Genomic DNA, 12789 nt, shown 5'->3' with positions numbered 1-12789 from the left:
AGGCAAAGATCAAACAAGGTATTGTTCTTCTGTTTGTATCAATTCTTGGGAATTTAAAATACAAGGAAAGATCTACAAACAGTAAACAATTTTTTAATTCTATAGTATTCTTTTTATAATGAAGTCAAAAAGAAATTAATGGGACCAAACTTATGCTCCATTGACTGTGTGAGAACTGCTTCAGTCGACTCAAAACATCTTTATTTAATCTTCTCATTAAGAAAAATAATAATAATTTGTTTTAACTATAAATAAGAAGGTGTATCGATAAAAATAAAAAATTCCAATAAGATACAATGTTGTAACCTACTTTAGTTAAAGTTAGGCATTAACAATCACATTAAAAGTTAAAGTAAAAAACTTATATTAAACAAAAGAAAAAAAATGTACAAGATGATGGAATGACCATGAAGAATAAGCTAAGCAAGTGCATCTCCAGTGGCAGGACCATTGAGAATACCCCAACAAAGTAAAACAACAACCATTTTGATGTAGAATTTTATTTGACTTAATAAAAACAATGTTGAGAAAAGATGCCTGAACCAATTGTCCTCGGTTACAATGATATACTACGGGCTTCCTTGGTAGAGAAAAGATAAAAGCTAATCTAAAGTTCTTTCTTACTGTGTTAAACAACCTACAAGTAGTACTCAATACACAGCAAAACTACAGGTGGGGAAGGAGAATTGCATCACCAGCAGTAAATGCTAAGCAGAAATTAGAAACCAAAGAAGCCAAGCTCACTAGCTTTCTCCTTCTTAAATGTCTCGAAGTACTGATATATGATTGTCACTGCAAGCAATATTCCAGTCCCTGAACCAATTGCCCCCATGAAATCAGCCAACACAGTCAGGGCACCAATATATATGCCTCCAAATGTTGCAGCAGTGGGAATGTATCAGTTCAGTTCTTTCTGAAGGTTTGACTCCCGATGTCCAGGCATTACCATTTGTTGCTCTTGTAAATTCAAAACCATGATACTATGAGACAACAGAAATTTTAACAAGCATCAAAATAGAGTGCTTGAAGACCAGACTTACTAGCTTAAAAACACATTACTAATAAAGTTGTCTCACCACCGACCACCGCACACACAGAGCCACACCGCTGCACCACGAAAAGCTACACCACCGCACCACGAAACCAATCAAATATGGAGAACTGATCTAATGAGAGTGGGGGCTGGAAATCTGGAAAGAGGGGGTAGGGTTGGGGAATGTGATGAAGAACAACGGATATGGAGCAAAAAAGAAGTAAGAGTTGCGAGATGAGAAACGGATCTGGAGCAAAAAAGAAGTAAGAGTTGCAAGATGAGAAACATATATGGAGCTCGTGGGGTGGGAATCTGGAGAGAGAAGGAGAGTTGGGAGGTGGGCTGCGGGAGTGAAAATGGGTAGAAATTTAGGATTTGAAATTAAAGTAAATAAAGAAGGGTAAAATTAAAAAAGTTATAATTTTAATTAAAAAAATCATGCAGAAGGTTGGCGAGGTGAAGGGAGCAAGGGTGGTGGTGGAGGGAGCAACATCCTTACTTTAAACTCAAACCCTATCTTTCTACCCATTTTTACTTTTCACTCAGTCCCACCTCCCAACTCTCCTTCTCTTTTTTCAGATTTCCACCCCCAAACTTCACCACATCCGTTTGTTTTAATTACAAAAATATTAATATAATAAAATTATATATTTCATATAATTAAACTAATAAATAATTTTTTATATAATTATAAAATTGTTAAAGAATACAAAAACCATATATAAAAAATATATATTATACAAAAACATTAAAACAAAAAACTAATTATATATAACTGTAAAATACAAAACAAATATAAATATAAACTAATAACAATAAAGATCTTCAAAAATACATTATTAAAATACATCAAAAATATATTCAAAAATAATACATCAAAACATATAAATTACATTATTAAAATATCTCCAAAATTAATATAAAAAAATAAACTAATAAAAATAAACTGCAAAATAAACATGTAACTTTAAACGGATGTGAGCATCCGTCAACAGATGTCAACATCCATTTAAGGAAAAACAGATATCGACATTCGTTTTCCCTTAAATGGATGTTGACATCTGCTGATGGATGCTTACATCCGTTTAAAGATTATATGTTTATTTTTTTAGGGTTTATTACGCACCTTCACAATGAATCCTTCAAGCACCACCGCACCACCACCACACACCGATCTTGGCACGACTGATTAATTGCTTCCACCACCACTTGCAATCTCTCACTAAGCACACCAGCTAGTGAAAGTCCACCACACTCTGAGACCACAATTCTATCACAATTAAAGAATGAGACGAAGAAGTGGAAAGTGAAAAAGAGGAAAAAGAACACAATGAAACAATGAGGGGACGAACGATAAAAAGGAAGAAGAGTTGTCGCTGCATACATGTAGAGGATTGGAGTAGGTAGAGGTTAAAAAATATTAACCCTAAAATTTTACTAAGGAAGAAATAGGAATGAGAAACTAAAGAGAGGCGTAAAACAGAAATGAGGTGGTGGAGGGAGCAAGAGGTGGTAGTGGAGGGAGCAACACCCACATTAGGATTATACTAGCCAACGAATTTTGAAATTAGAAGCCATGTCTCACCACTAGAAGAGAGAGGTTTAAAAAAATAACAAGTCTAAGACCCACGCGTATACATGAGCTTTATTTTTAACTTACTTTTTTTAAATAATATGATTATTTTTATTTTTGTATAAATAAATTTAATATATATTTAATTTATATACGCACTTATATGTTGTGCGTGTAAACATTTTGCATACAAAAATATAAATTTACAAGTTAAACAAATGGTGCATACACTTCAAAATATTGTGCTATCCTGCACTTTTAGCTTTTGCAATTAATTCATGTATTCTATCTTAAAATTATGTGGAAAGAATGAATATTTGTTTGATTTGGTATCAATATATCTAGAAAATTTAAAAGATTTATAATTTGTAACGGTTTTATCTTTAATATTTTAAAAAAAATTAATCTCCATTATCTAAATCAAATTATTTTAAAATTGTCATAATCTTTTCTCATCATTAATATTTTTAGTGTATCTTTATTTTATTATTAAAAACCCTTGACATGTTTATACTTCCATTAAATTTTTGTTTCAAATCTTAAGTTTATCTTTAATTTATTTTATGATCATGAGTATCTTGGAAACTTTAAAACATATTTTGTTGCAAGGATTACTAATTGAAAGTCTGTTAACAAGCTATTTTGCAACTTCTCTATTAGATTGAAAAGATGTTTCATAATTTTATATTATAAACAACTTTAAAATGGTTTTCAAGAACATGTAAATACGAAAAGTACATAGGGTGGAAAAAATATGTATTATTGTAACGTTTTTGTTATTATATATATATATATAAATATTTTCTTGTTTTTGAATAATAATTATTTAATAACATTTATTTGATGTCAATGACTATGAAAAATGAATTCTTTTGATAAATATAAAGTATGAGTCACTAGATGTCGCATATTGGGTATTATGTGTTTCGCATCAAAGTATGTATTTTTTTGACAACCATGTTGCTCATTAAGCCGAATATCACCTACCACTGTCTTCGTAGGTTTGTTAGAGACATTTTCGATCAGGATAACTTAGCTAAAAGAAAACAAGTAAGTTGACCAATGAGCCTCTAATCATAATTGAGGTTCAATCAGATAGGAGCTCATGGTAGCAAAATATCCGTATAAATATTATTTTAATCGTGATTTATCACATTTTTTTTATTAATCCAAATTTTAACAAAAATCCTCAACGTGAATAGGATAAATTTCTAAAAAGCATTCCACCATCCGAAAGAGAATGAAGGAGGCTTAGAAGATAGGTACTCAATAGTTGAAGTTAGTAGAATGAAGAAAACCTTTACAAGTATTTTCGGTTTCACAAGAAATATATATATATATATATATATATATATATATATATATATATATATATATATGTGTGTGTGTGTGTGTGTGTGTGTGTGTGTGTGTGTGTATGTGTGTGTGTGTGATTATGTTTTAACTAATTATTTCTAAAAAATTCTATCGCACAATAAAGAAATAACTTTCTTTTTAGTTAAATAGAAATTACTTATACAATAATAAGGTGTTACACAAGCCTACTTACCAATTGCATTATTTCATTCCTAGGAGAAGACAAAATTTTTAGAACCACAAATTGACATATTATCGATTTTCATAAAAAGTTACAATTTTTTTTTATGTAAATGTGATTACTAGTTCCGATTAAACCCATTTGATTAAATACTCCATTGTCGTTATAATAAACTTTGATTGTCAAGCTCCATACGAAAATGTACCAAGTATATCCATTCACTATTTGTGGCATGGCCAAGGTGACACTAACATCTTAATGACGTTGGCATTGATCTCTATCAACATAAAGTAAAGAGAATTGTTTAAAAATGTTTGATAGTTTCCTTACCTTCAATAAGTACTTTGCTAAATGCAAATCCTTTGCTTGAAATTTTTCAAAGGCCTTTTCTTCTATATTTGTTAGTGATAATGGATTTTATTCTATGGTTCTTAAAAAGGATGTGAAGAGAAACTTATATGTAAACCTAAAAATTCAAAGAAAAATACTTCTTACTAACCAACAAAATTCGGGGATAAGCTACATCTTATTTATAAAAACCTAAAAGAAAACAAATTTACAAAAATCTTAATCTTCACTCTACATTACAACCCAACATTCAAACTCAAAGTTTGTTTAAGAATAAATACAATTTGGTATTAACCCTAAAAGACCATATTTGTAATTCTTGGTCTTCTTTAAACTTGTTAGCTGCCACGATCTTGTTCCACTCCTTTACAAGATTGTAGGTGTCTGATTTCATAGTCCACTTCTTCATTGGCAGAGTATATTCTCTCAAACAGGGGTCCAACACAGTCACTTCCAAACCAATAATTTTATCATTATTTTCTTTTTCTTCCAACTTCATAATCTCATCTTCAGTGAGAAAATCACATTTGATTTTGTTTTTTGGAATTGATAATCGGTTATTGTTTGGTTTCACATCCGATGAGAAAAGTATCTTGTGCATCACAAATTTAAGATCATAGCCATTCAATTCGGTGACTCGATTCTTGAATTCCATTGACAAATGTGATGATGGAGGTGTTGGACTTATCCACTCTACCCTTCTAGGTGGTGGAGGTTTCAGACCTACCACTTTTATCCTTGATGACGGGGGTAGAGGTGAGGATGATGGTGATGCTAGAGGTGGAGGTGAAGATGGTTGTGGTGGTATAGTTAGAGGTGAAGATGGTGGTGGTGGTACAAGTGAAGGTAAATATAGTGATGATGGTGGTGGTAAAGGTGGAGGTAAAGATGGTGATGGTGGTGGAGGTAAAGATTGTGGTGGTGGTGGTAGCAGAAATGGAGGTAAAGATGATGATGGTGGTGGAGATGAAGATGAACATGATGAACTTTTCGTAATTTTCCTCCGCTTTTTCATATTTGGCACCTCGATTTCTCCTTTTGACATTTCTTCTCTTTGTGTACATATAAAAACACTTTAATTAATAATTATACTCATTCTAGTTATAAATTGCTACATAATTAGTTTTCACATTAATAAAAGTTATTTATAAAAAATAAAAGCACCCTTTAACAAAATTCTAACTCAATATATAAAATAAAATAAAATGAGAAATGAAATTTAGATTTTAGAAGAGTTAGAATAAATTTTAAGAAATCTAACAAAATTAATGAGATTTTACCAATTAAATTTCGTTTTCATGATCTGAATAAGATGTGATGCATTTAAATTTGTAAACTAATAGAAATCTAGCAAGATATTACTATATCAAAACTAATTAATGAAATTTTAAAAAAATAGCTATAATGTAGTCAAATATAATATCTTCCTATTATGATTGTTCAAATTAATTTACAAATTAATCACGGTGTAAAAATCTAACAATATTCCTCATGCCAAATCAACTAATCTCTAATCATTTTATCTTATCTTTTTAAGTCATATTTAATTAAGGAATTATATAAATAATATATAGTAAATATTATTAAATGATTACAACTTGGAATACATTTACAAATAGAAAACTATATTAAATAGCCTTTTAGATATTACTATTACTATATATTTTTTCTATTTCATTCAACTATTATTTCAAATTATAATTTTTTTCGTTAAAACATTTGAATGTAAGTTTTTCAATCAAATTCATAATAACTATCATTTTGTCATGTATTATTATTTTGACCAATGAAGGATTGATTATATCTTATATATAATGTGTTTAAGAATTAAATATGTACTTGTCCCTTAACTTTTATATAAAATTAAAAAAAATTCCTCTCCTATGTGAAATTTGAATATATTTTGGTCCTAAAATTATAAAGGAATGGATACAGTAATTTGAGTCTAATTACCTGAAGTTTTAGTCACATACGTGTTTTTCAACTAACTTAATAACTAGAATGAAACATGTTTGAGATAAAAAAAAGTTAATGTAATTGAATTAAAAAAACTCTATTCATTTATCAAGTTTAAGGACCAACATGTATCAAAATTTAGACAAATTTCAATTTCATATCAAAATTAAGGGATTAAAAAGATATTTAATCTTTATTATTATGACTTTATATCAATTTGAAATAAAAATCTATATTTGCTTGTTTAAAATAATGATCCTTACTTCAAAACAGTGGGAATTGAAAAATATATATATCATTATACATTATACTAAAAATTTCAATAACAAATAAAGTGAATTTGAAAATACCTTATTGGAGCACTTTTTTTTGTATTATTCCTTCCTAAATGTGATTCATAACAATTTGAAAGTTGTTTGTGGTAATCCTCCAGTTGAAGCAATTCTTCTTCATTGTAAAAGTGTGGAGCATCTTGAGATATTAGCCAATCCAACATAGAAGGTTGAAATGATTTGAAACACAATCTATTAAGAGACTCTCTATCAGTGATACTTGCAAGCAATTCTTTTAACGTTTTCAAGTTTCTCATTATGACAATCAAATGAATGGTGAAAACTTGATAGTTGAAAGAGAAAAGAATAATGAAAATATAATAAGATGTAGAAGTGTTAGGGATTTTAAATAGTAAAACAAAAGATAGATCATAAAGATTAATGATAAAAAGATATAAATCAAAAAGAAAAGATAAACCATAAAATATATTTTGATAGATTTGATTTGATAAAAAGATATAAATCAAAAAGAAAAGATAAACCATAGAAAATATTTTGATAGATTTGATTTGATTAAGTTATGCACAAAAGTTACAAAAGATAAACTTAATAAAAAATATAAATCAAAACTTTTTTTAAACAAGTAAATAAGATAATAAAACAAGTCAAAAGTTCATCAAAAACGAAAATGAAAAACTTAAGAATAAGATAAATTCAAAATGATTTAAATTTTCAATTATTTTTTAAAAGAATTGTGTTTATATTTTACACTTATATCCAATTCAAAGTGAAATTAACCTTATTTTAATTGTGTAAGAGATAATTGATAACTGTTGTTGATAAAGCAAAAAAATATATTCTATAAAATCAACACTCCTATACTAAGAAAATACAATTATAATTTAAAGATAAGTGGTTTTATCTTTAAATATATATTTTTTTAAAATGAATAAAATATATGGGAATCAAATATTTTCGGTTTTAGCTAACAAATTTTTAAAGAAGCCACTTTTGATAAAATGCGAACAAATTCAAAACTTGTTGAAGAGAAAAAATAATTTTGTTTCATACCTTATTTCATCTTTTTGTGTTCATGTTTTATTTTTTTCATTGTTATAAAAAACAAAGGGGTTAAATCAATATCACTTTTTAGATAAATGCTTTACGGCAAATTCAAATAAATTTTGAGATAAAAAACAACTCAACAAGTTTGAAATTAGATATAAATTTTTAATTTGATTTTTATCCTTGTGTTTTTATTAAAATTCAAGATGGTCTAAAAAAGCTAATTTGTTTAATTTTTTTTACATCAAAATTTATGTTTTTATTAATTTATATGTAATTTGATAATTGATTTTGTTAAATAGTATTAAGCATTAATTAAACAAAGGTTTATCACAAAAAATTCTAAAACATTGAGAATGCACGAGCTATTTAAAAATTCTTAAGAAATAAAAGTACGTTAGGATTTTACTAAATTTTGAAATTAGAAGCCACGTGTACTGGAACAGAAAGGTTTAAAAAAATAACAAGTCTAAGACCCATGCGTATACATGAGCTTTATTTGTAATTTATTTTCTTAAATAATTTGATTATTTTTATTTTTGTATAAATAAATTTAATATATATTTAATTTATATACGCACTTATATGTTGTGCGTCTAAACATTTTGCATACAAAAATATAAATTTACAATTTAAACAAATGGTGCATACACTTCAAAATATTGTGCTATCCTGCATTTTTAGCTTTTGCAATTAATTCATGTATTCTGTCTTAAAATTATGTGAAAAGGATGAATATTTATTTGATTTGGTATCAATATATCTAGAAAATTTAAAAGATTTATAATTTTTAACGGTTTTATCTTTAATTTTTTTTTAAAAATTGATCTCCATTATCTAAATCAAATTATTCTAAAATTTGTCATAATCTTTTCTCATCATTAATATTTTTAGTGTATCTTTATTTTATTATAAAAAACCCTTGACATGTTTATACTTCCATTAAATTGTTGTTTCAAATCTTAAGTTTGTCTTTAATTTATTTTATGATCTTGAGTATCTTGGAAACTTTAAAACATATTTGGTTGCAATAATTACTAATTGAAAGTCTGTTAACAACTATTTTGCAAGATATTCAAACCTTCTGTATTAGATTGAAAAGATGTTTCATAATTTTATATTATAAACAACTTTAAAATGGTTTACAAGACCGTGTAAATACAAAGAGTACGGTGAAAAAAATATGTATTATTGTAATGTTTTTGTTAACTTTTATAAATAATTGCTTGTTTTTGAATAATAATTATTTCACAACATTTATTGAAAGATGTAATGTTATTTATATAATTTATTATTGAATATGATTTTAATAAGGATAAGATATGTTATTAAAGGCTTTGATAGTTTGCAATCAATCAAGAGAGCTTTATCACGTTGATTCATATTTTCATATAATAGTAATTTATAAATTAGTTATTTTAAGTTTTTATATTTCTAAATAATTAGTTTTATTAAGGTGTGAGGGTAAAATAGTAATGATGGGTCAATGCCAATAAATAAAATTAGATTTATTGGTACAAACAAAATTTGTTAAAGTTTATACTAATTTAAAATTAAAAATTAGTTTAAAATTTTAATGGTTAAAGTTATAGATAAATGTAAACTCTAATTCATAAACTAATATTGAATTTATAATAGAGACTATTTTAAATACCAATAATTTTTAATTTATAAATTGATATATAAATTAGTCTTTTTAAAGTAAAACCCTTTGTCACTAAATAAAATTTTTCAATTTTATTGTAATCGAGGAAGTAAAGGACGTATTATCTCGATTTTTTACTTAACCGAGGTAATAGCGTGTTTGAGGGTTAATAGCCAAAACTCTATTCAGTTTCATTGTTCTTCTTCCATTTCTTTGCGCGAAACGCTATTTGCCTCACCACTCACCAGTGCTAGTTACCTTGGGTTTGGTTGATCGGTCCGGCTCTATTGTGCACTGGTCTACTCATCCCTTCTGCTGGCGATGCGCTCCTGGCCTTAATTGGCCGGGTCGTGCCTCCGATGTTGTTACTTTGAAGAAATTAGAGGGCTCAAAGCAAGCCTACGCTCCGGATACATTAGCATGAGATAACACCACATAATTCTGATCCTATTGTGTTGGCCTTCGGGATTGAAGTAATGATTAATCGGGATAGTCGGGGGCATTCGTATTTCATAGTCAGAGGTGAAATTCTTGGATTTATGAAAGATGAACAACTACGAAAGCATTTGCCAAGGATGTTTTCACTAATCAAGAAAAAGTTGGACGCTCGAAGACGATTAGTGGCAGGGGTTTATGCCTTGGTTCTCCATTTTAGTGGCAGGGGTTTATGCCTCAGTTTTTGTTGTAATCGAGGCAGTAAAGGACGTATTACCTCGGGTTTTTACTTAACCGAGGTAATAGCGTCTTCGAGGGTTAATAACCAAAACTTTATTCATTTTCACTGTTCTTTTTCCATTTCTCTGCGCGAAATGCTATCTGCCTCGCCGCTCACCACTACTTTTTGCCTCGTCGCCACGCCGCTGCACCACCGCCGTCGTCATCTCGGTCCCTACTGCTAGGTGCCCCACTGCCGTCATCGTCTCAGTCGTTGGCTCAACCTCTGGGCACTACGGTCAAACCTTTAATACAAAAGCGATCAAAGTGATCATATGTAAAGATTTTTCAATCGGCAAGTATGACCGAATCGTTCAAGTAATAAACTTGGTAAGACCAAGTATCGTTCTTCCCAAAGGACTCACGGCCTAGTTTAGTTGTGTGGTTTAGTGATTAGCTAAGACTTAAAGACAAAATATTTGGATTTTTATATATGCAAAAGACGAAAATTAAATATGTATGCATGAAGTTTTTGATCAATGGCAAAAAGCAAAAGATAAACACTTTCAATGATATTAATGTATGAATATGTTGTTGGGGGTCAATTTCATCTTATCCACTCTCATATATTTTAGGAATTCAACATTCAAATCATCATTGTTAATGCCACTCTCTAAAGTACCTTTCTAGAAGGCTTCTCCCTAATCACGAGTTCATACAATTCCTAGCATTCCTAATGATCAGTTCATAAGTGCAGGAGCTTAACGACAACCAATATCATATTGGGAGAAATTCCCCGGATCTAGACTTCCCCGTACGTGCCCGTATCGACAAAACCAATAATCATGCATCGAATGAGTTAAACAATGCAAGCATTAAGCAAAGAGGAAAAACCTTAACTAATGATGAAAAGAAAGCATAAGTCTTAATTAAAAGATGTAAAAACAGATTCCATATATGAGAGTTTCACAAGATTACATTGATTCCCCAACAAACATACAGAGTTTAGTTCACCATATTCATGGTGAACCTAGATGAATTACAATGAAAGAATGAAAGAATAAACCCTAAAAAGGTGAAGAGGAAGCCTCAACATCCAAGATCCTCCTTCAAAGGGGTGGAAGAGAGAGTGTTTGCTTCGTTCCAGCCAAAGATACCTAACCCTAGGAAACTCTAAAGCTTAAATACCATTCGTAAATTACAAAAACTTAGGTCCAAGCCCATTAAAGTGCCGCTCAGCGGTAAATTACCGCTCAGCGGTAAGTGCGTGTCTTGTTTTCTCCCCTCAGCGGCCATTTTGCCCCTCAGCGGATCTCCCGTGAGTGCCTGAGTGCCGCTCAGCGGTAAACTGCCGCTGAGCGGTGACTTCGGCTTCTCCTTTTGCACTTTTTGATGTCTTTTCTGATTTCATCTCTCTCCTTCTTCACTTCTTTCACCAAATTCACCTTAAAACCTGCACAAAAACACTGAAATCAAGCATAAACCTGTCCAGCTCTCTTATTTCCAAAAATATAAAGAAAAGTATGATTTCAAGCTAGTTTCTAAGTGTAAGGTTGCTTTTAGTGTCAATTTTAATCATAAAAATAACAGTTTTTCAACTGTTATCATTGGGGTTTAGATTTCTCCTAGTTTACTCTCATGTATATAAGAATTCATCTTCTTCATGCAATTGTTAACTTCACTTTCTAAAGTACTTAAAACCTAATCCCTCGGCGAAGAAATCATATCCTTAATTACTAGACCACAATCCCTTGCATCCCTAATAATTAATTATGCATTATGATTAGAAGCTTAAGATGACCAAAACTCATACCCTCATCCCTGAGCAGTACTACTTTTGGGAGAAATTCTCCAGATCGTGGTTTCTAGGTATTTCCCAATAACAAAGAAGACAATAAAATCATGCCATGAGTGATAGAAAAACAAGAACAGAGAAAAGGAGAAAATCCCTAACAATTGATGAAAGAAGCATATATAATTAAAACCAATTCAAATACATGAGAGTTCACAAGGTTACATCATCCCCTAACAACAAATTGAATTTAGCTTCCCCTTGTCATGGAGGAACTAGATGAATAATGGAATGAGAATGAAAGATAAACCCTAAAAACTCAAGAGGAGAGCTTCCGCATCCACTTCTGCCTCCAAGAGTTGGAGAAAATCTCAGTTTGTGTTAATTCTGTCAAAAGATACCCCCTCTAGGTCTTGCAAATCCTTAAATAAGGCTGAATTGGATCATGGGCCAACGTTGACACCGCTCAACACCCCTACTTAGGGCGCCCAGGTGTGATTACGAGACTCCTACGCTGAGGGGCCCATAGGAGGGCGCCCAAGCGTCCTACGACCTTTAGCAACTTTCTCTTCTAGTGCTCTTTCTGTCCTTTCTAAGTTCCAACTTCATGACATTTAACTCCTCTTCCAATTCATCTCAGTTTCCTACGAAATCAAGGGCTTTAGTGATAAAATCTTCAAGTGTAACCTCAATTCTCTTATTCACCAAAATAAGCTAAAAACAAGAGAACAAACAAGTTTCTGAGTCAAAAAGGGTTCATTTGTTATCAAAATTTATTCTCAAATAACGGTAAAATCAACCGTTATCACAACCCCAAACTTGAAAATTTGGTTGTCCTCAAGCAAAACAACATGTAACTCAGCCTAAACAACACTTTGATGGTTCACCATATCACAAAACACTTTCTTCCAAGA

The 12789-nt window shown here is 30.2% G+C and overlaps 1 protein-coding gene across 1 annotated transcript; it reads right to left on the bottom strand.

Moving 5' to 3' along the window:
• Positions 1–4747: 4747 nt before the first annotated feature.
• LOC148198537 (uncharacterized) lies at positions 4748–7036 on the bottom strand. The gene is made up of 2 exons (XM_088115840.1): positions 6798–7036; positions 4748–5543 (listed from the first exon to the last, which is right to left on the bottom strand). The coding sequence occupies exons 1-2, from the start codon at positions 7034–7036 to the stop codon at positions 4748–4750; spliced, it is 1035 nt and encodes a 344-aa protein (XP_087971966.1).
• Positions 7037–12789: the final 5753 nt, after the last annotated feature.

This window comes from Vigna umbellata, chromosome 5, assembly GCF_029865625.1.
Source record: "Vigna umbellata cultivar VRB3 chromosome 5, Vumbellata_1.0, whole genome shotgun sequence".
NCBI classification, from domain to species: Eukaryota; Viridiplantae; Streptophyta; class Magnoliopsida; order Fabales; family Fabaceae; genus Vigna; species Vigna umbellata.
The sequence above is the reverse complement of the archived record's forward strand: the minus strand, read 5'-3'. Positions and strand labels throughout refer to the sequence as shown.

Excerpts from the sequence above, each read along its gene's own strand:
- LOC148198537 (XM_088115840.1), bottom strand. The coding sequence starts at position 7,036 with ATGAGAAACTTGAAAACGTTAAAAGAATTGCTTGCAAGTATCACTGAT. Across the intron at positions 5,544-6,797 it reads AAAAAAAGTGCTCCAATAAG|AGAAGAAATGTCAAAAGGAG; the intron begins GTATTTTCAAAT and ends ATGTACACAAAG.